We start from the raw sequence: 23,890 nt of genomic DNA, 5'->3' as shown, positions 1-23,890 counted from the left end.
AGTGGGAGCGTACCCCAGCAGTCCTTGAGCCGGGGTGAGGCCTGGCAGCAGTGCTGGGAGCTTGGTGCAAGGGGTGGAGCGCGGCCGCCGTGCCATAAATAGATCCAGCACGCCGAGATCTGGGCACTAAGATTGGGTTGCTATGGAGATTGAGCTGAATCAGATTACCTGCGGCTCTGCTTTTACAGCTTGCGCATATGTGGTGGCTGCGTGGTCTCGCGTGTGCGGCAGGCTGCTGTACCCAGGCTGGAACCGGGGGAAGCAAGGAGCAAAGCAGCTGAAGGGCTGGCATATGCCAAATCTGTTACCATAACAACCAAGAACCTGAGCCAGGCTGGCTTCAGGCTTGCCGTGCTTTAGAAAATCTCCTGACTCTGCTGTGTGATGCTGCCGCTTGTGAGCTAATTCTGGCTGTGTTAAGTCTGTCTGTGCAAGCTGCCTCCATTTTGCTTGGAATACCGCTGTGCAGACTAAAGCTGCATCTGTACTGTGTCAGGCATGTTTTCAGTAGGGCAAAGAGGTAATATCACTGCAGTAGGAAAGGAAGAAATCTGTATGATATTCACATTCTTCCAAAGAGTTTCTGAGGGCGTCATTCTGTATCTGCAAACTGTTTTCCCGCTTAATTCCCTAAGTTTTTTCAATTCAGTTTAGCATGTCTTTTTCCTCAGCCTTTATGGATATGTGGAAAGTGCAAACAGTTGGGATGCATCTGCTGCTTTATCCATAAGAAACTCTTACTGTCTCAAGTGATGCTGTCTCCCATTGAGGATGCTTTTAGAATGTGCCTGTAGTCCTCTGCTGAGCTGTTTCTGAGATGTATGACTGCTGCTAAGGCGTTTCACAGAGCCACCCCTGTATTGTAGGCTACTCATGCTGGATAAATATACCCATCACCTGTTTTAGGTTGGTTTGCAATACTTTGAAAATGCCTTTTTTTCTCTCTCAGTTGTACCAAGGTGCTGCTATCTGTTTAAGAGTCACGCATTGCTATCTTGGCAAAGTGAATGGTAACAAAAAATGAAGCAACTGCACTAGTATAGCAAGTCCATCCAGATCTGACTTCAGAAATTGTTCCACCTTCTGTCAATCTCTTCCATCGGGTTCAGGAGGAGGAGGTATTCTCAGCCCATAACATCTAGAATCAGAGAATCTTGGAGTTGGAAGGAGCCCTGAAAAGTCGTTTAGTCCAACCCACTTTTCTGTAATGAACACGGACACCTACAGCTAGATTAGGTTGCTCAGAGCACTAACCTTGAATGTCTCCAGGGACAGGGCATCCACCACCTCCCTGGGCAGCCTGTTCCATTGCTTCACCATCCTTATTGTTAAAAATTTCTTCTTTATATTTGACCTAAATCCAATATCTAAATCTCCTCTTTTAGTTTGAAACCATTTCCTCTTGTCCTTTCAGCGATGCATGGCAATAGGGCAAGGGGAAACGGCCACAAACTGAAGCACAGGAAATTCCACACTAATGTGCATAAGAACTGCTTCACAGTCAGGGTGACAGAGCACTGGAATAGGCTGTCCAGAGAGGCTGTGGAATCTCCTTCTCTGGAGAAATTCAAGACCCACCTGGACACCCACCTATGCAACCTCATCAAGGGAGCCTGCTTTGGAAGGTTGGGGAGTTGGACTTGATGTTCTCTGGAGGCCCTTCTAGCCCCCCTAATTCTGAGATTCTGTCACAGCAGACTCTGTTAAAAAGTTTGTCCCCTTCTTTCTTACAGCCCCCCTTCAGATACAGAAAGGCCGCTTTCTGGTCTTCCCAGAACTCCAGGCTGAACAGCCCCAGCTCACTCAGCCTGTCCTTGAAGGAGAGGTGTTCCGTCCCTTGGATCATTTTTGTGTCCTTCCTCTGGACATGCTTTGACAAGGTCCACGTCACTGAGGACTCCACATCAGGACACAATACTCCAGGTGAGGTCTCACCAGAGCAGAGCAGAGGGGTAGGATCATCTCCCTCATCCTGCTGGCCAACACTTCTTTTGATGCAGTCAAGGATATAGAGAAAGCTGCAGGGGCACATTGCAGGCTCATGTCCAACTTGCCATCCACCAATACCCCCACGATCTTTTCAGTGGGGCTGTGATGTATTCTCTTGTCTCCCAGATTATATTGATACTGGGGGTTGCCATGACCCAGGTTGCAGCACCTTGCACTTGGGTTTATTGAACCCCATGAGGTTCATCTGGGCCCACTGCTCCAGCCTGTCCAGATCTCTCTGAATGGAATCCCATCCCTTGGGTGTGTCAGCTGCACCACACAGATAGATGTCATCAACAATCTTGCTGAGGGTGCACTTGATCCCACTGTTGATGTCATGGGTGAAGATGCTGAAGAGTACTGGTTCCAGTACTGATCCCTGAGGGACACCACTTGTCACCGATCTCCATCCAGACACCGAGCCGTTGACCACCACTCTCTGTGTACAGTCTCACAACCGATTCCTGATCCACTGAACAACCCACCCATCAAATTTATATCTTTCCAATTTGGAGAGAAGGATGTAATGAAGGCCCGTGTCAAAAGCCTTAGTGATGTCCAGATCGATGACATTGCTGGCTCTTCCCTTGTCCACTGATGCAATTACACCATCATAAAAAGTGACAGGGTTGGTCAGGCAGGACCTGCCCTTGGTGAAGTCATGCTGGTTATCCCATATCACCTCCCTTTCTTCCATATGTCTTAGCATAGCTTCTAGGAGGATCTTCTCCCTGATCTTCCCCATTACCAAGATGAAGCTTCTACCCTTCTTAAGTGAGTACTATATTGCTTTTTTCCCTGTCAGCAGGGACTTCACCTGACCACGATGACTTTTCAAAAACCGTCGAATGTGATTTGGTGACTGCATCAGCCAATTCCCTTGGAACTCTGGGATGCATCTCCTCAGGACCCACTTGTCCTCTGCCTGTGTTCGTTGTGCTTGTAGGACCTCTGTAGTGTCTGGATAAAGGGCAAACAGCATTATGGGTTTCTTAGGGACGCTATATTTTTATGGATGAAACTGCTAGCAATGTTTAACATAGCTGTTAAGCAATGAAGGTGTAAAATGGCTCATGTGAGATAGAGGCTGCGTGTCTGTTGCTTTAAAAGCTTAGTGCAAGCAAAAAGAGTATGTGCTAGAACAGAAGTAATGGCTGGAAGTACACAGACTGGGAAGAAGTCAAAGCTTCAGCGATAAAGTTCCCTCTAAGATTATTAAAATGTCTAAAAATGGATCAAAACTGTCATGAATAGTTCATACTGTTCTTCAGATTGCGTTGATTTAATTTCTACAATGAGTGAAATGGGGTTTTTGGCCACACAGGTGAGGTTGGCTGGTCCTGAGCTCCATGTTCCTGTTTCTGAGAACCAAGCAGACAGCTCTCTTGGCATGCTCAGGGTGCGTAATGTAGCAAAAGGAAACCTGTCAGCCAAACAGTGGGTGTTGAAACTCCTGGCCGTGTTTATGTCTGCTTCAGTTTCCAGTTTAGTTTGATTGGTATGAAGTATCTTGATTTCACAGTAAACAACATGCTAGGGTTCACTATAGATCTGAACTGGGTACAGATTGTCTTGGCTGGGTATAAATAGAAATCCGAGATGTTCCAGTGACGTTTTAGAACTGAGAATTTTGTTCCTTCTGGGTATGGTTTGAAATCTGGTCTTTTGCAAGATAACATTTCAGTGAACCAAAATTCCTATGGCTTCTGTCCTGCAATTTTCACTTTGTCCTTCGCAAACGTCCTCTTTTTTGGTCTTAGAAATTAATATCCCACTCTGTGCTCTTTACTTATGCAGTCAGTAAATTGTATTGTCTGATGTTGATTTATATTCTAAGATTCTAAGATATACTGCTGAATTGTGAGGTGGATACCATTCTGAACTGGGGTACTCAGAAGGCAGGGCTTTGCATCTGCCTGTTGCAAAATGGTCTCCTGCTAGCTTCATATCATTCTTTAGAGCAAATGTATTTAAATTCATGAAAACTTTCATATAGGTGAGTGTAAGACTGGGCTGTCAAATCTGCAGTTCAAATTATTCATTGACAAATTCCTCTGTTCCTTGACGTTGTTCCTGTGGCTCTGTGTCTGCAAATAGAAGACACTTATAAGCGCTGTAGCCGCTGAGGTGTAGATGAGACAAGGACACAACGTTTGTGAGGACTAGTGCTGGGTATTGGTCTGACACAGATGTCTCTGCTCTGATAAAGAGTTTTTCATGCTATTCTGTCCATCCTGTGGTGTGATGCATTTCCTGCTATGTGTCTTTATATAAACATATCTTTCTGGGAGGAGCTTGCAGAACACCACACGTCTTCTCCTTTGAGAAGTTCTGTCACAATCTAAAATGTGGTGTTCTGGAAATTTTGAAAATTAGCGTAGTGCCAATAAATAGAAGTGTTGTTTTGAGCACTTTTTGTCCCCAGTTACTGGAAGGCCACAGATTAGTGCCTGCTCTGGCCTCTGTCTTTGTGTCTGGCCACCTTTGTCAGCTTGCACCAATTCCTGAGTGTTGCTGATGCTGCTGCAGTATGTGGGTAGTGCTCATCGTCACTAAACTGTCCTTATAAGTGCTTGGGTAAACAGTGTGATCTCTGCAACATGATGGGTTTCTGCAGTAGCTTTCCATGGTAGCCTTCATTTCTGTTTCTCCCTTGAGCTGCAGCTGCAGGGAGTTTCAAACAGCGCTCAACAATTTGGCCTTCCAAAGGCTGGATCCAGTATATTTGTACAGAGGAAAGCACACTGCAGGGGTTTGCTCAGAAAGAAATAACCTGGAGTTAAAGCAGCTTGAGAATAGGCCATCATGTCAAAGCCTATACCATCTCAGTGTCAAGATATTCTCAGTTCCGGTTCAGATGGTAACGTGAAAGGGGAGAAATAGGATAAACAACCACAAGATCTTCATCAATCTTTGACCGCTTTCTGTTCTAATATGCTTAGTTTGTAAAATCCAGAGGATGGATGGTAGCAGATCTGAGGAGGAACTGCAGGTGCAGGGAAAGGCAGGGCTGTAGTGCCTGTTTGTGTTGCCTTCAGTGATTCAGCTGTGGTGTGTGGCTGCAGTGAGGAGCAGGAAGGTGAGATCCTGCAAATACTGGTCTAACACTCTTTGGTTGTTGCCATCACCCTTCTAGATACTAAATCTCTGAAGAAGAAATCCAGAAAAGGGAAGGTGGACGTTTAATGCCAGATTGTGTATTTATACTGATGAAAAGAAAGAGGTCTGTGGATGGCCATGACTGCCTAAAACACAGACTTTTAGGAAATGTAAATCATACATGTGTCTATGTATTTGGTGTTCTTGATTGTGCCTCTGACACTCTTTGCTTTTCTTGGTTATAGGTTGAACTTGCTGGACATTTCCAAGTGAATTGCTCCCTGGGGCAGTTGCTCACAGCTGACTGGACAACGGGCTGCTGGGCTGATGAACAGCAATTCACTGAGATGACATAGAAAGGGGTCAAGGACAATGGTGCAGAAAAAGAAAAGCTGCCCTCGGTTACTCGACTACCTTGTTATCATTGGAGCCAGGTAATGTAGAAGATTCTCAGCTGTGCTTTTGTGTAGGCAGTAGAGTGGGAACTTAAGAGGCCACACTTTGTGCGTAGAAAGTGTTGTCTGGAATATATGCAGACTGGGGGCATGCAGTAGGACTAGGGCATTTTTTGAAAGATACTACTGCAGTTAGAGCTTTTTAGCTTGTGGTTTGGATCCTCCTCTTCAAGGATCTACAAAGAGTGACTAAGAATAGCCCGTTTATATATGGCTCTGCTGGCTTGTATGTCTAATCGTCTTTGCTTCTGTTGACATCAGAATAGGGTGATTCACAAACTGAAAATACTGAAAGCTGTGTGTAAGCAGAATGCTAGTGGGGGTTACTTCTCTAACTTTGAAGAGTAATCTGTAAACTCAGTTTAAAAAAGTCTGAAACTTGCCTTACTTGTCTGATTCTCCTAATACTTTTAGCCTCATAGAAACTACATTAATGCTTTTAATTTTTTTTTTTTAAGTCTTATTAGTTATCAATTAATAAAATGTTACACTTATCTGCTTAAGGAGTGTATAGAATATGGGGTTGGTGTGCTTTTTGTCTAATGTGCAGGTGCACAGCAAATGTTATTTTTCTCCTTTCAAGATTTGTGTGGTATATTTCTGCCAGTTTATTTAATGGATGTGCTACAAAGTGTACTGTACTTTCATTTCTGAACATAAGTGGTTTTTGTGCATCAGCTTGTTGCTTTACCTAATTTCTTTTTGAAATGCTTTGAGTGCAATATTGAGACTAAGTGGAGGAAATGATGCAAGTAATTTCCTAAGTAGTAACTGTTTTATTATTGTATTTTACTGGCAGAGTAATTTGGTAGTTTAATTATTTTCTCATTGTCTGTGGGGAAAAATAACCCAGTTTTCAGTATGTAGGTCAGAAAGTGATTAGGAAAAGAAGGAAAAAATGTTGACTGCCTCTTCCAGTGATGCTCATAGTTTCATCTTTTCTCAATTAAGGATTGACTAGCATCAGTTCTGGATTCCCACACTACTCTTGCCTTTTGCTAGGCAGTAGACGCTAGATTGCTACTACTTGGAGACCTGCTGTCTCATGTATCAGGTACTTCAACAGCTGCTAAGGACAGGAGGTAGCCTTCCTTAGGTAGTCCGTGTGGCTTTTACTATTACAGCTTGTTACCCACGGCACATCAGTAGCAATGTCTTTTGAAAGTATTCTGTTTTATTAGGTGTAATTCTTCTGAATGTCTGAGAAGACTTGTCTTTCTGTCTTTAGTGCATATTACTGCAAAGACAGTGATAGCTTACATGTATATTATACATATATACTGGTACTTTATTGGTGACTTTTTTTAACCATTTAGTATCATTCCTACTAAATCCTATATTACTGTAAAAATGTCAGAACTTGATAGCAAAGGGGTCAGGCCAGAAAGGGATTGATTGGGAAACATTTTCGGTCCTTCACTTTCTGGATCTCATGTTATGCTTCCAGCAGTTATTATTTGCACAACATTCGCAGAAAAACTGTGGTAGGAGGATAGTTAATGCCTTGAAAGAATATGTTCATTTGCTGGAAGAAGCAAAAGTAAACAGTGTTGTCTGTCTTCTTTTGTATTCCAGTAGTGATTTGTTGTACAGTGCTCAATGAGGCACAGTAGTACTTAAGTAGTACAACTTAATAATCAAGCACAGTCAGCTTGCTTGCTTGCCAGAACTTTTTAATGAAAATTTTACAAGATGAGGTTTTGGGTCCATGGAACTTGTTAGGAACTGTGTTGCTTATTTATTGGAAGTCAGTGTAACTTAGAATTACTAAAATAATAATAAAAAGTTTTATTGTGCTTCAACTAATAAATGAAAGCCTTTTTTGTATGCTAGAATCACTTGGTCAATTGACTCTTTGTCTGACTACAGGCAGCTGTATTTTTGCTGTTTTTCTTTCTGTTTGCTTTCATTCTCTTCCTCCATTCTCACTGGAAAAGCATTACCATTCTTCTTTTTTCCTGTACTTTTTAGCTTGTGATTACAGTGTGTTTCTACTGGAATTATTAAAGCTTATTGCATGTTCTATGGGGAGGAAAGTATTTAAAAAGTATTGTGTTGGCTCTGCTACACTTGTGTTACACCAGCTTTCTTTTGTGAAACCTGGTAAAATTGTAGTGTTGCTTCCATGACTGACATGGAGTTTTGCTCCTACCTTGGGGGACCTCCTTTGTTTGCCTTGGCAGGATATTGTGATAAATTATTCTTAGAAACCTCTCAGGAAACAGTCCAGATGTCTTCATTATGTCCTCCTTATATGTCAGCATGAATTCCAGGGATGTGGGGTAGGTGGAACAAGGGGACACAGTTACATGTTACTGGTACTGTAGTGCTGCTTATAAGAGCACTGAAACAATATTCTGCAGGGCAGTGGTAGGATCTAGAGTGTTACCTGTAATAACATAATGTATCACTCCATCATTTATTTGATTCCTCTCCTAGGAAAACCTTGGTTTTCTCAATTAGATTTTCTTGTATATATATATATAGTTTTCTTTCTTGATCATCCATTGGATTTTCATCTGACTGTGTTTGGAGATGGAGAGTTTCTACCCAAGTATTCCCTCTCCCATGCAGTTAAACTTGTTTGGGAAATCAAAGTCAGGGAAATGTGACAGTACAATATTCCCTTGGGAACAATGTACTCCTGAAACTCCCTTTTTGTCTCAAGCAGAGTGGCTCCTTGTTGGGCCTCGATAATGATGGTGTAGACTTCTTTTTATTTAAACTTTTTGTGATTGTTGGGCTTATCCTAGATCGAGAACTGTAGCTAGTGACTGAGGTGCTGCATTTTCTCTGGATGTTAGGATTGAGAACAACCAAAGATGAAGCTGACCTTGGAGGCCCCTGATGTGTCTATAGTGAGATAACAAACATTTTTTGTGACGTTAACTAACTCTGTATGCTTGTCGTTTTTCCTTTTTGTTTTTTTGCAGGCAGCCAAGCAGTGATAGTGTTGCTCAGACTCCTGAGCTGCTACGACGTTATCCTCTAGAAGACCACGTGGACTTTCCTCTTCCACCTGACGTTGTGTTCTTCTGCCAACCCGAAGGATGCCTGAGTGTGCGGCAGAAACGCATGAGCTTCCGTGATGACACTTCTTTTGTCTTCACACTCACAGACAAGGATACGGGTGTCATTCGCTATGGAATCTGTGTCAACTTCTACCGTTCCTTCCAGAAGCGAGTACCCAAGGAGAAGGGAGAAGGCACAGGAGGACATCGAGCTCCTCGGGAGGGACAGAAAATCGCTAAGTCTGGGGATGCGTCTGCACCCCAAGAGGATGTGGGCACTGAGAGTTCAGAGAGTGGTTCTTCACTGCAGGCCCCAAGTACAGAGCCTACCCCAGATGTGAACCGGTCTCCGCACAGTAAGCGTCTGGCCAAAGGCAGCCATCGTTCTCGAAACAGCACCCTGACTTCTCTGTGCATCCTTAGTCACTATCCTTTCTTCTCCACCTTCCGCGAGTGCCTGTACACCCTCAAGAGACTTGTGGACTGCTGTAGTGAGAGACTGTTGGGCAAGAAGCTGGGGATTCCTCGTGGGGTTCAGAGGTATGTTGAGGGGGAAGAAAGAACTCTATCCTCTCTCTGTTTGTTTCCAAATGTCAAATTGTCATGCCAAATTGCTGTGATAGGTGAGGTTGCAGAAGACATTGGTCTTCTGCAGTTGGCCTTCTGTTGGTGGTTGACCTTTTTGCTATTTTAATCTGAAATCACAATAGGAAAGGGAAATTTTTGTGCTGATTTGTGTAAGAATTCTTTATTTTCTTCTGTCACCTGATTTTAGTTTTTGATATTAATGTGAAGGCACTATGCTGATAGCAACTGACACAGTTTCTTGGAAGCTGAGTGCTATTGCTGTGGTTATTGCTTTGGAGTATAAGCTCTGTAGGTAGTACACATCTGGACTAGCAGTTCTCTGACAGATTAGAAACAGTAAGAAATAACAGGGTGAATTTCAACTTAAAGCCAGAGGGAAATGTTGAAAGTGTGTTTTATAGGTTTATGAAAAATAATCTGAACTTCAGCGTGGGAGAGAAGAGATAAGGGAAACAGGAATGTTTGAAAGAAATTGAAGTACAAGATTTGAGGAGAAGAGAGAGAAGAGGCAGAAAACCAAGGAGTTGTCTGTGAAGCATATAGGAATGGAGGTTTGCAACAGCAAGTTAAACAGTATCTTGGTGTATTATCTGTTATTATAATGCTAGGTATGCAACAAAAGCTGTTGTGCTATAGGGTACAGAAGGCATCAATTGTGGATGTATATTTGTATTATTGTGTGTAGCCTCTATGTTCCAGGAAGATACTGTTTCCTTTCTGACTCATGAATTAAACAGAGCAAATATAAAATGAATCTGTGGGGAAGGAGGGAATTATCTTACTGTGAAGGTGAATGGGGGCTGTGAGATAGTTTGTAATCTGAGTTTTATAGCTTTTTACCTTCCAACTTAAACTTGTCAAAAGTAAAATATGCCAGGGCATCTGACACTTCTGTATTTATAAGATCCTTTCCCCTTGTATTAAAGAGGAAGTCTGCTCCTGTTCACAGCGTAGTAATCTACTTGATGGGTTGCTGCTCTAGAATAGTTCTAGGAGTGTCCTGGGTTTCTGACTGATTCCTGCTTTGACAGATTTATGACCTGAATCCACTGGTTGTTGGGGAAAAAGTGATTCTCTGAGAATGGAAATAATTTTATGAAATTGAAGTATGAAGGGAGCTTATTTCATTATTTGGTTTACTCCGATAATTCCTGAGGCAGAGAAGAGCTAAACTTTATGATTTTCTTCAGCTCTATGAACTCATCTGAATTTTGAAAGCAGTGTTGACATATTCTAGTGTTTGAATGGCATGTGGTATTTTAAAGACTTGACGTTGTTGGACAAAGTTCATAGAGTTGAGAGAAGAAGAACTGAGTGACAGATGAAGACTGCTAAGCATCCATCAGCAGGAAGAGCAAAGCTGCCAGTTGGAATTACTGTGTGATTTGCGAGCTGTGATCTGGAGAAGTAGAGAGGTTTCAAAGTGATGTCAGAATAAAAGTGAAACTGAATCCTTAGGGCTTGCACAGAAGGTTTGAGCGTGCCATTAACAGATTCGTGCCCTTTGCATTACAAGTGGCTGAGGGGAAGCTGGTGGATGAGAAGCGTGGTGGTTTCAGATTGCTCTTCTTTTGATCATTCCAAATTTCTGTAATTTTTTAATCCTTTATAAGGCATCCAGTGCTGTTTTTGTGGGTTTTTTTTTCTTTTTTTAAAATTTTTGAAGGTATAAACTGTAAGGTGGAACCTCTAATTTGAGCCATACTCTTCTAACGGATCTATTATAGTGACTGGAGATAATTATTAAGCTATTTCACAGTGGCTAGAACAGATTCATGGCCATTGTGAATGCAGTACTGCAACATTAAGGGCTGAAATAGATTATCCAATTCACTTCCCTTGGGAGATCCAGTTTCAAATTTTGAAGCTCTTAAGGCCCTGAGCAACACTGTACACACTTTTTGGCCAGCCTGTCTGTGAGCTACTTGTTTGCAGGTTGATAGTTTAGGGCTTTTGGTAGTTAAATGGTTCCCAGCCAACTTTCAGAACTGTTTATTCTCAGCTGAAATGCAGCCGTTTCTGCCATGGGTTATTCATCTCAATACAAGGCAATTTGAGACTCAGTGTAAAAGTGTTTTATGATGCCAAAACATCTGAGGCATCTTTATGTGGCTTATTTTTATTATCTCAGCTTATTAGTTCCTGTTCTTGCAAAAGTTTGTAGAACTGGTGGAAGGAATCCAGTCATTCAGGCTGCTGTGCTTCTAGGCAAGATATGGGAGTACTCCAGTTACACGCTGAATTTCAAGCACCTGGGTAACCTTTATGAACCATTTAAATGAATGCACAAACTCTTGGGCCAGTGTGGCAAACTCGTGTTGATTTCTGCCTCAGAAAGTTCCATAGTTCCCCACAGCTGTTGCAGCTAGTTTAAACCCCTGCCCTTCTCTTCCCTTGTCTGGCCTAGCATGTTAGCAGTGTCTTTTAATTCTTGGTGACTGCCCTTTCCCTTGAAGAGCCAAGCCAAATGGCTGTCAGAGGAAGCCATTGGAGTATTAATCTTCTCATTTCTCCCTCTGTAGGGATACAATGTGGCGGATTTTCACAGGCTCACTCCTGGTGGAGGAGAAGTCCAGTGCACTGCTACATGACTTGCGGGAGATTGAGGCGTGGATATACCGGCTGCTGCGTTCACCAATGCCTGTTGCTGGTCAGAAGCGGGTGGACGTGGAAGTTTTGCCGCATGAGTTGCAGCCAGCTTTGACCTTTGCTCTTCCTGATCCATCCCGCTTCACCTTGGTGGATTTTCCACTACATCTGCCTTTGGAGTTGCTGGGAGTGGATGCCTGTCTTCAGGTGCTGACCTGCATCCTTCTGGAGCACAAGGTAGGAAGGGAAGAGTTATCTTTGAAGCTTTACCCTTTCAAAAGCCAGGATAGATTGGAGAACATCTATCTACTGGAATCTTTGATATTGATTTGCCTGGAGGGGTGGAAGGAAAATATCTTTCTGAGGTGCCTGTTTTGAAAAGTCTTGATTTTGCTTTAAAAAGCACCTGAAGTTTGTTTTCAGATAGATTAACGGAGGGTCATTCCAGTTCACAGCCAACAAAACAGGGTCCTTTAGGCCGTGATATTTTTATGCCCCTGGCTGGGAGTATGGGAAGCAAATGGTTGCTGCAAAATCTAATGTGACTTTCTGTGTTTGCAGGTTGTACTGCAGTCCCGGGACTATAATGCACTCTCAATGTCTGTGATGGCCTTTGTGGCTATGATCTACCCATTAGAATATATGTTTCCGGTGATCCCTCTGCTCCCCACCTGCATGGCCTCTGCAGAGCAGGTGCATATTTTTCCTTCATTGGTCTTTTGCAAAGGATATTTCTGTTATCTCTGAAAACATAGTAGTCCATGTTTCCATCCACCATCATTTCTGAGGGACTGTAATAAACACTGCCTTGCAAAGAATGTTCTTTGAGTACCACTGACTATTTTAATTGTATGTAACATTTTTCATTTAGGATATCATTAAAACCTGCTTGGTGAATAGTACAGTTCAAAGAAGTAGCTTCTTTGAAACACCATGGATCTACAATATCATGACGAGACTTTAACACTTTCAGCCTTGTTGTCCCAACTGAATATTAAGGTTTGTTGGAGAGAGTCCATAGTAGTACTTAAGGAATCTTAAGAGGTCATGATTCAAGGCATAGAAACTTCCGCCTGCAGTTTATTTTTCTTGGAAGTATAAAGTGTCACATTACTTCAGCTGGGAGCCTGGATTTCACCAGTAGTCAGGAGTTCATTATTTTGTTTGGAAAGGCAGAATTGAGGCCATCTTATTCCTTCAGTGCTATCCTGCAATTGACTATCTTGCAATTGGTGCTGCAGATTTGTTCTTGTCCCTTGGAGATAACCAGGTTTTCTAGATTAAAGGATAAATTAGCTTCCCAAGCAGCTGATCTCAAGCTGTTACGTGTCTTATTGATTTAAGCCTTTTCCCTCTGCTGATCCCCTTGTCAGAAACAACAAGAAATTCCCCTTAGGTTTTCCACATACATTTATATTAAGAAAAAAATACGTTTCTTCTGTTTTTCTGCTTCCTAGACTTGTAATTTTGAAATTATATAACCACTATAAGGTAGGGGTAAGGATAAAGCTTTTGTAAGGGTAATGCTATATTTACAACAGCATGGATTCAGTTTGAGCTGAAGATGTACAAATGCATTTGGTTCATGGTGTTGTAAGCTGTTAGTTTTGCTAATTTTTTTCATTAGAGCTGTTTAGCTCTATAAAAGGTGTATCTCTGAAAAAATTGTGAATTTTTCTTCTAGATGAGAATTAAAGCTCTTAGAGCAGGAGGGTTTTTTTTTCCTATCGTATGACATCAATGACTTCGTTATCAGTGCTTTGTGTGTTGCCTCCTCTGCTGTAAACATGCTACAGCTGTTTAAAAAAAAAAAAAAAGTTGGCAAGATATGGTGATATCAAATGCAGAACTTGTCCTTATTACTATATCTCTATCTTTCAGTTGCTTCTAGCCCCTACACCTTACATCATTGGTGTTCCAGCGAGTTTCTTCCTTTACAAACTAGATTTCAAAATGCCTGATGATGTATGGCTTATCGACCTGGATACCAATAAGGTAAGCAATGCTCTTAAGGACTTGAGGCTTTGTTTCTGGATAACTGTGCTCTTCAACTAATACACACACCGAGAATTTAAGAATGCTTGTGCTTCTAGATTAGCCTCAGTCTGCCTTTGTCTCTTCTGTCCTAAATTTTATGATTTTGTTGCTTGTCATGTCTCATGTCTCTCCCTGATTCTTTTGTTCTTACAGCATTCTTTTTCAGTTAATCCATCTAGGTATTTCATAGAAGGTATAGCCTCTATAAGTGATTGGGCCATCTCCTTGGGTAACTATGACCCTGCCCGCTATAGCCCTAGATAGGAATCTAGATCTGATAAGAGCCTTCCAGCAGCATCTTTTGTCATGATTCAAATGAGACAAAGTATCCCACTTTCTACTGTGGCTACTGGAGCATGGGAAATGTGTATAACATCTTATGTTTAATGGAGATTGTACAGGATGAGTATAGGGAAAGTCGAATAAGTCTTAAGTTTAAACAATAATCTTGCAATGTTTATGACATTGTAAATAATGTTAACAGTCATAAGAGAAGGAGAAACAAATTATTGATGCAGGGTTGTTTTTTTTTTGGTTTAAGTTTTATTTTATTCCTTTTATTCCTCAGTTTCAGGAGCAGTGGAGATGTAGGAGATTCTGTTTTGAAATGGATCCAGCTGGACAGTTTTTCATTTGTTACCTGTGCTTAATTCCAGGTGATCGTTCCCACAAACGCAGAATCTTTGCCGGCGCTTCCAGAACCAGAAGCTTCAGAGCTGAAAAAGCATCTGAAACAGGTAATGAGCACTTTGGGGAATGGAGTCAGCCTCAGTAAAATGTAGCAGATGTAGTGTTGCACAGCTCTTCTGCTGTACATGCTAAAAGCAGACTTGCAACCTAGCACATCAGATGGTTGTGAATGAGATATCAGACTATTAGAATGCACTTGTTCAAGAGGCTGGCCAATCAATAGAGTGGCTGATTCAAAGTTACAAGAATTCTGAACCCCCTGAGCTTTTCTACCATTACATTTTCTGACAAATCTAAATCTGAGGTTTTTATTGTTTCAGGTCTGTGTAGTTTCTTCAAAGAGTTTCATGGTCATTTTTGTTACCTGTTCATTTTTTTCTGTCTCTACTGCTTCTACTTTTGAATAAGAAGCACAGGCCTAGGGATTTTCTGTCAATGTATTTAAGGTGCCTTATTTATGTAGATGCACACAAAGAACTTCCCCATGTTAGAGCACAGCAGCATTTTAAGCTTGAAAAGTGGTATTAAGTAACACAGTTATTAAGTGCTGTATATCCAGCTGCTGGATTTTATGCATAGAGCTAATTTGGAAAAGTGATTACTAAGGCCGATGACCACAGTTAATTTATTAGCCAGGTGTACAGTCCATGAATATAAAGATGTTATAATTATGAAATAAACGAGAGTTTGGCAAAGCAGATTACAGTAACAAAAAGAGAATAGATAGAAAGCTTACCCTCATCCTGAGCTCACTGCAGAACTCAGAGGAGGGATCTCTAGAAGAGATCTTTTTTTACTTGGTAGCCCTTAAATGGGATCTAGGAGAGGCACAGCCAGGCTCCACTCCTTCCAGCAGCACAGGTGAATTGTTGAATTGCCTTCACCTGTGCTCCCAGGGCTGACTCATTGCTTGCCTCAGGTGATCAATCAGAGGTTCAGGCTGTGATTCAGCAGTTCCCATACCCCAGGTAAAAGGTAGTTTGAAATGCTCTTGGGTGCAGTAGATGGTTTCTGTTTGTTACTGTTGTTTGGGACTAATTTGTTTCTGGTTAGTGCCAAAAATTCCAGATTTCTCCTTTACATTTGCCATGTAGGATTAAACTCTGACTTGATCCATCTTCTAGCTATGATCATCTGTGTTTTCCCTCCATTCACAGATCTGTTCAAGTTCTCAGTCTCTTCTCTCAGGTCCTGCTAAGCCATTAATCAGCTTGGGTCACCCTGGCTGATTGTGTCAAGCAGGTTTTATTTCTTTATTTCTGTTTTCCTTATGCATGCTGCATGCAGTATTTAAAGGTAAAGTTTCTTATGGACCTAATGAGGCCACCCCTCTCTCTCCTTATAGACCAGGAGAGCAAAGCGTGTGACCTCTGTAATAACCCAGTACTTACTGTCAGCTCAGATGGAAGTAATGTGTTGCATGGGGTTTTGTTAGATCCACCTTACCCTCACTTCTGCCTCATCCCTTTGCAATTTCAGGTACTACTGAGCAAAATTCTCTCATTAAAGCAAAGTTGAATATCAGAACAAATTGCATTTTCCTTAAACAACTTCTATTTAAAATTATTGGTATTGACCCAAACAGTCTTTGGTCCCTATATATTCCTACATTCATCATCATGGATAGTTGAACATTGGCAAACGTGAATGAGGATTACTGGTTGCAATACAAAGTAGAGACGACTGAATTGCAGCCCAGGTTGCTAAGGTTAACACCCTTTATATACCTTTGGAACTTAGTGTCAATCACTAATATTCAAAATACCTGATTTTAAGCCGCAGTGGAAAGTTCTTAGCTTCATCAGTAAGGATCCTTTCCGCTTTCCAAAGCAAAAGTAGCCAAATGTGGATATTTTGGGGATGGGGCAGTTAGACTTCTCTCTCTGTGCCTGTCTTGCATTCCTTTTTATTTCCTCTCATTTGTGATATTTGGTAGTAATAGATTATTTTTTTTTCCCTCCATCTGTTTCTCTGTGGTCATGTGTTCGTCTTGGCTCTGATGGGCTGCTGGTGTTATCATATGATCTTCCATCTTGCCTCCAGTCTCTGGTTAGCATGACTGCAATCACTCAGCAACAGCTGCTCACTCCTGACAACAAGGTTCTTTATTTTATTCTTTCCCCCCGGTTTTCCATTTTACCCTTTTACTTTGGTCTTTTTGTTTTACTTTATTTGTTTGTTTATTTTTGAGATTAAACTGGTGAAGACTCAGTTGGCAAATGAGAGAAATGAGGGAGATTTAGGTTGGATCTGGGTATTAAGGACTGACTTACTAGTCATGCCACTCCTGTGCATTTTCCTGAGGATATTATGAGGGTTGAAGAGGATGACTGCTTTATGGAGAGATGAAGACATTATTCAGAAAAGAAATGTAGTTTGCAGACAGGCTGGAAGATAGATACCTGTGTGCTGGCTGTCTGCGTGCTGTCGTGGGTTGTCAAACTCACTGACTGAACCGCCAAGTTGCAAGGCAAGTTTTAAGGGATCTAGATCTCTGTGTGTGTGTTCTAAATGCACACAGGCATAACCCTCCTATATATTGTATGGTTTGTCATACAACTAGAGGTCAGATGTGGATTATTTTTTTCATGTCATGGATGGTCTAGAGAAGCAGACTTCCATGTTAACACTCATGCGTTTTCATTATTGAGGAGATCATTTGGACAGTCCACATAAAGGAGGGCCTGGAGGTATTTCTTGACTCAGTGTAGAAGAGATGATTTAAGGCAAATTATTGGAGTGTGAACAATTGTTGTGATTGCCTAGAGGGTAGCTCTAATCTTTTGTTTCTCAAATAACTTCTTGCTGAATATGTGCCTAATGTTGTCCTTTGCTAGGCACTGGCTAGCATGAGTCTGAATACTCAGCCCATTCTTAATCTAGAGAAGTTCCACGAAGGGCAGGAGGTGCCGCTGCTGCTGGGAAGACCACAGAATGATTTGCAGTCTACTCCCTCCACAGAATTCAACCCTCTGATCTATGGAAATGATGTGGACTCTGTGGATGTAGCTACCAGGTGAGACTGAAATGGAAAGTGGTATTGAGTTCATCAAGCTTGCACTTGAAGGCAGCACAGGACTGAGAGCAATGTCTGTCATGGCTCTTGGTGGCTCTTGGTATTGAGCAGGTAAATGAAAACCAAGTGACTGATTGGTTTATTAAGTTTTTTAAGAAGACAGCTTCTTGCACTACGTTACTTCACAGATTTGAAACTTCGCCTAGTACATACCTTTAAAAGGTTCTCTGTCTTCTGTTGAGCTCTGTGTTTTTATCTGACATGTGTCCTTTGCCTCTTTTTAGGGTTGCTATGGTGAGATTCTTCAACTCACCAAATGTTCTGCAAGGATTCCAGATGCATACTCGCACTCTTCGTCTTTTTCCACGACCAGTAGTGGCCTTCCAGGCAAATTCCTTTCTTGCCTCTAGGCCAAAGCAAACACCTTTTGCAGATAAACTTTCCAGGACACAAGCAGTAGAATATTTTGGAGAATGGTCGCTCAACCCTACTAACTATGCTTTTCAGAGAATTCATAACAGTAAGTTTTGGTTTTCCCTTTCCTGCACTTCTGATGTTTTTCAGAAACTTGAAATGCAGATAGATTCTGGGGTCAAACTTAGCTTAATACCATATTATTCATAGAATCAGACTATCCTGGGTTGGAAGGGACATATGAAGCTAATGAAGTCCAGTTCCTGATTTCACACAGGACCATATGAAACCATGTGTCTGAGTGCACTGTCCCAACACTTTCTGAACTCCAACAGGTTCCTGGGGAACCTGTTCCAGTGTGGCATTCATTCTGGGTAGAGATATCCAGTTCAAGAAATAATTTTCTATTTTATCTATTTTAATGCCATTTACTTCTCCAGATAACTTTATTTCTTTTTTGCTAGCGGAGAAGAACTCTTGTAGTTGTTTTTTGTTGTTGTTGTTTTTTTTTTAAAGATGACTGTTCTGTTTTGTGCAAGACTTAGTAAGGGATAGCTTCACTACTAATGAAGCCTTTGACACAAATAAATGAGTTCAGTTAATTTTCTCCTTGTTTATTTGCTTTTGGTGCAGATATGTTTGACCCAGCACTGATCGGTGACAAACCGAAGTGGTATGCTCACCAACTGCAGCCCATCCACTATCGTGTCTATGACAGTAATTCACAACTAGCTGAAGCACTGAATGTCCCAGTAGAAAAAGAAACAGACTCTGATCCCACCGATGACAGGTTAGTGGGGGGGCATAACTCTTGCCACCTGACAATTACTTCAGATTATTCTGGGCCTTCTCTCCAGCATCTCATTTGCTACCTTTTCCTCTAGCCTTCCATGCTTTTGTTTAATTTCTTCTGTCTGGTCAGAATACTGATATTGAATTAAATTGTCTCACTGCTTTGTCATCATTGCAGCAGCTTCTTATCTCTTTGCTAATATCTTCTCAAGCCTTCATTTGACATGAATCTTTATTTGTACTTTCCTGTTTTGTTTTTTTTTGCTTCCTATGCCCCTTTTTCATTTGGTATTACTTCTCTCTCTGATGTTTTCTTCTTTCTTTTCTTCTGTGCTGTTCTTTCTCTGGTTACTTTTTTCTGTACTTCAAGCAATCCCACTCATCCTACCACTCTTTCATATCTCTAACTGAAGCACATAGTTATGCAAAGCTTGCTAATACTCCCCACTGCCTGAGACCTTATACATTCAGTAAAGTGAGAATAATTTTTTGTTGATGTGTTTTTGGCCTTGTATCTCAGAGGTTTGCATCAAGTTTTATCATCCTTACTTCTCTTTTAGCCTGTGAGGTCTTCCAGGCTTGTACTTGTTTTTCTTTTATGTTCTACACAGCACCAGTAGTCCTCATGTTGGAAATTATTGTTAGTATTAAAAAGAAGTGCTTTTCTTTTGATTTCCAGTTGTCTTGAAGCTTCCTCCCCTCCTGACACTCGCTGAGAATTTGTATCTACTCCCTGTCCACCTATGCTTGATCTCATTAACCCCTTGCTGAAAGCTTTTAAATGTCTTCCCGTATTGCCTCTTCACCTGTCTCAAATGTTTGTCATTTGCTCTGACTTTTCATGAAGCTGGCCCCTTAACCTTGCCAGAGTTTGTTTTTTTTTAAATAGAAGTGGTTATATCATCAGATTTTTAAGGTGCTATTGCTGTTCTGCTACCACTCATCTTTTTCTCACCTGTTGTGGCAGTGGCAGTGACAGTGTCGACTACGATGACTCAAGTTCCTCCTACTCTTCACTTGGTGACTTTGTCAGCGAGATGATGAAATGTGACATTAATGGCGATACTCCAAGTGAGTAACTTGGGGCTGCATTTTCACGAGATCCACATAGGTTCCTCTTCCACGTTCACCTGTGCTGTGACAGTGGGGAAATGCCTCCCCAAGTGTCTCAATCAGAGCAAAACATTGTTCTGCTATAATATTGCTCTGAGGTAAGGGAGTCAATTACCAGTAGCAGACTGAAGGAAGACATTTCTTTGGCTTATATGCAATCCCCTCTAAAAGACATGGGAGGAGAAAGATCAGAAGTAGGTGCTGCTGAACAAAACCCACTGACTAGATTTGGAAATGTGCTGCCAGTAGAAAAGGTGCAATATGGGCTGCAGATTACAAGCTTTCTTCTGCCCCCACTTTTTGGTCCTCAGAGCTGACTTTAATGAGTCACTTCATTTTAGTGGGGACAGGAAAATGCATTCTCTTTGGTTTATATGGAGGCGGCAGCAGCAGTGTTTGAGGCTGGGAGATTATTACTTTTATAAACCAAAAACATGAATGCCAGCATGTTTCCTTTGCCCAAGGACAAGAGGTAACAGTCATATTTTGTAACAAAGGAAATTCTGCCTGACTGTAAGAAAAGGTTCCCATTGTGAACAGATCCCCAGAATCAAAGGGGATTATTCAAGCCTTGGAGACATTGGAAACTCAATAAGAAAAGGCCCTGGGCAGCCTGTTTTAACTTTAAAGTTAGCCCAACTTTGAGTAGCCAGTTGGATTAAATGTCTTCCAAAAGTGCCTTACAACCTTTCTATGTGCTTCTGTATTCTGCTGAGCAGATCTGTTAGGGATTTTCAGTCAGATGGACAGAAGGCTGAGGAAGGCAGTATTCTTTAATGCAAAATGATGTATTTGCAGATGTTGACCCCCTGACTCACGCAGCCCTTGGTGATGCCAGTGAAGTGGAGTTTGATGATTTTCAAGAATATTCAGGAGATCTGGATGAACAGGCCATGGACAGTGAGAACTCCCAAGAGAACAACCAGCCTCGTTCAAGTTCCAGTACTACAGCCAGTAGCAGCCCCAGTACTGTCATCCACGGAGTGAACCATGTGTGTACTGAGATGAATTCAGCCCCAAGTTGAGAGAATTAGGATATAAAGAGTGGGAGAATAGTTCTTTCTGAGTGGGGCAAAAGCTGATCAGACTGAAAACATTCAGAAATTAAATTGCATGCACTTTCTGGACTCCAAGCAAAGTAGTCTCTTATGCTGAGACAGAACATTCCTGTGTGTAAAAGCTCACTTGCATTAAAGTACATTATTAACAGAGAGCAGTGGTCCAGGTTGTGACTGCAGGAGTGACTTCTACACAGTATGGAAAGATCTGTTGTAGGGGAATGGGATGGGGAAAATCTTCAATCTGTGTTCATTTAGGAAGTATGGGAGGAATGGATTCTGTAACCACAAAGCAGAGCAATAGGGAGCTGTTATCCTAGCACTTAATAGTAAGATCTGTTTTGCAGGGAAGAAAGCTTCTAGAACAATGCATAAATGCTGCAACTTTTCTACAGATCTAAATTAGAACAACTGATTTGGGTGGGGGCCCAGAAACTGCTAAGACCCTGCAGAATTCCCAGTTTATAACAGTTGCTCTTGTCAGGCCCTTCAGTTATAAGTAATTCAGATTAGCAAACAGATGAATAATTTGACTGGTCCACAGGAGTCTGCAGATTCAGCAGAGATGGAGGAGAAGCTAGTTGCTGGATTTTCAAACCATCTCCCTTCTTTGCCACTACAACCAAGCTTTCCCAAGATGAGCTTTGATCGTCGTGAGAGTGACAGCCCAGCTGTCAGCATGAGCTCCTCAGAAGGGGTGGTGAGGAAACGAGAGTATGATAATCCATACTTCGAACCACAGTATGGTTTTCCTACAGAGGATGAAGATGATGAGCAGGAAGAGAGCTACACCCCAAGATTTAACCAGAATCTCAATGGAAGCAGGTGAGTTCTCCCTGCCCTCCTGTTGTTTTGTACAGCTGTCTTGGGGTTCCCATCTGCTTCATATAGTTTAACATTTTATTGAAGTAGTGGAAGATAACAGAATTATCAGTTCTTCATTGAAGCATTCTAGTGCATGATCTACTGATTTCTCGACATCTTTAAGGGATTTTGGTTGTGAAGCTTGCTATTTCAGGGGTGATGTGTGAGGGGAATTAAACGTTTTTTTATGATATTGGGTTTTTTTCCTTTGTTGCTCTCAAAGCAGAAGTATTTTTTCCACCCCTAAGTCCACAAATGTAGTGTTGCAGACAAATTTGCAGCATGTCTTAAAAGGTAATAAAGGCCTTAATGCAAAGATGCATCTCTACTTTTTTTCCTTTTCTTTTCTTTTTTTTTTTTCTTTTTCTATTTTATTTCCCACAAGGGAAGGATAGTGTGGTAAAAACAGGCTAAAAACAAGACCAGCATCAGCCTCCCACGGTCATATAAGCTTTTGGGAAAAAAAATGTTAATAACACCTGTACATTTTTCTTCAAAGGTCTCAGAAGTTACTTCGTCCGAACAGTTTAAAACTGGCCAATGATTCTGATGCAGATTCAGACTCCAGGGCCAGCTCTCCAAACTCTACTGTTTCCAACAACAGCAGTGAAGGTTTTGGGGGCATCATGTCTTTTGCAAGTATGTACTCAAGCATTCATTAAACTGTTTTAATTTATCAGATCTTACAGAGAGGTGGTTAGCCAAGGGGAAGACTTGGTTGTCGGATTGTTACCAGGTCTCCAGAACTTGTGTTGAGAGTCACAGGACCTGTTTTATTTACACTGCTGATAACTACTGCTTTATGAATTTTTCGCTAAGGACTTTGGTTGTGTCATTAGGCCCTTGAGTTATATGGCACTTTGGACCACAAATCAGAAATTCTGTCCATTTCATTTAAATAAAAACTGTGATTTTTATGAAACTGGTACAAGAGCGTTAACCATCAGTATGCTTCTCATGCTACCACTTCACTTGTTTAGGTCTGACATTAAATTTCTTCACTGTGCTCTCTTACTTTCAATTAAATTATTGAATAAATTTAAAAAATAATATCCACAGTTATGGAAAGCTGATGTAGAGTATTTTAGTGTGTGAAAGAAGATATAACCAGATAAATAGTCAGCTGTTGTGGGGGAGGGACAAGAAGTTAGTAGCTCTGGGAAAATTGTATTTGATGTTTCTACTAAAAAGATTGTTACTAAAATAAAGCTGGATTAGGGGGGAATAAGGATAAGTTGAAATAGTGCACTGACAATTTAGATGAACATGTTGAGGTTTTCTATATGAGGAGGATCTCTATTCAAGTTCCTTTCAGGATGTCTACAGACTCAAACAGATGACAGAGCATCGTTGCACTCTTTATGTTGTTAGAAATCTTTTGGTGCTACAGAAAGCTTTGCTTTCTCATAAATGGAAGCTTCTATTTTAAAGTGTGCTTTGGGGTCAGAGTTGCAGAATTTCAGAAGGCTCTGTGCACTCTTCTGACTTTGGGACTGTGGATTTTAGAGATCTTTTGTCATACTATTTTCTCATGTGACCCCCACCACTTATTTGCTCCTTAAAAGTAGTATCAAACTAGAAGACAGTTGATGTGGAGTTACCTGTATAATGGCAGGAAAACAGATTGACACTGCTGGTACGTTTAAGACTCAAAAACACAATGACAATGATTGTAACTTGAGAGCTAAGAATTACCTTTTAAACAATTTAGAATAGTCAGAATACAGATGTGGTTGTGTTGTAAATGAAATTATATTATACTTGTCAGTTCTGTGGACTTAAAAAAATAAAAAATAAAAAAATTAAAAAAAAAAAAGTTCATGCTTTCAATAAGAAGATGAATTACAGGAAATTTAGGAAGTATGGATATGTGCAGAGAACATTAGGTGTTTGGTAAAGAAAGGCTGAGTAACCTGGGTCTGCTCAGCCTTCGGAAGAGAAGTCTAAGAGAAAATGTAATAAATGTTTATAAATATCTAAAGGGAGGTGGGATGCAAATGGATGAGGTCAGGCTAATCTTGGTGGTGTGTAGTGATGGGAGGAGTATTGGCCTAAAACTCGAATGTATGAAGTTCAGTACTAAAATGAGGAAGAATTTCTTTATGGTTCAGGTGATGGAGCACTGGAACAGGCTGCCTAGAGAGATTGTAGAGTATCCTATGGAGATATTCAAGA

At 41.2% G+C, this 23,890-nt stretch overlaps 1 protein-coding gene across 32 annotated transcripts in view; it reads left to right on the top strand.

Moving 5' to 3' along the window:
- Nucleotides 1-23,890, top strand: part of MADD (MAP kinase activating death domain) — a 69,823-nt gene that overhangs the window by 6,277 nt on the left and 39,656 nt on the right. For 17 of the 32 annotated variants that reach the window (XR_008209326.1, XM_052694828.1, XM_052694829.1 and 14 more), the window contains exons 2-15: nt 5,334-5,522; nt 8,477-9,094; nt 11,665-11,968; nt 12,293-12,424; nt 13,613-13,726; nt 14,425-14,505; nt 16,502-16,558; nt 17,296-17,474; nt 17,759-17,994; nt 18,522-18,678; nt 19,645-19,751; nt 20,592-20,785; nt 21,396-21,676; nt 22,215-22,354. Coding sequence is in view for 31 of the 32 variants with exons in the window: in XM_052694828.1 (XP_052550788.1) it covers nt 5,461-5,522; nt 8,477-9,094; nt 11,665-11,968; nt 12,293-12,424; nt 13,613-13,726; nt 14,425-14,505; nt 16,502-16,558; nt 17,296-17,474; nt 17,759-17,994; nt 18,522-18,678; nt 19,645-19,751; nt 20,592-20,785; nt 21,396-21,676; nt 22,215-22,354 (2,662 nt within the window). In the remaining variant the exon portion in view is untranslated. Of the gene's footprint in view, nt 1-5,333; nt 5,523-8,476; nt 9,095-11,664; nt 11,969-12,292; nt 12,425-13,612; nt 13,727-14,424; nt 14,506-16,501; nt 16,559-17,295; nt 17,475-17,758; nt 17,995-18,521; nt 18,679-19,644; nt 19,752-20,591; nt 20,786-21,395; nt 21,677-22,214; nt 22,355-23,890 lie in introns of those variants that run through there. The other 15 variants (XM_052694831.1, XM_052694851.1, XM_052694846.1 and 12 more) reach the window with 3 other exon arrangements.

Source organism: Tympanuchus pallidicinctus, unplaced genomic scaffold (assembly GCF_026119805.1).
Source record: "Tympanuchus pallidicinctus isolate F22 unplaced genomic scaffold, pur_lepc_1.0 scaffold3, whole genome shotgun sequence".
NCBI classification, from domain to species: Eukaryota; Metazoa; Chordata; class Aves; order Galliformes; family Phasianidae; genus Tympanuchus; species Tympanuchus pallidicinctus.
The sequence above is the reverse complement of the archived record's forward strand: the minus strand, read 5'-3'. Positions and strand labels throughout refer to the sequence as shown.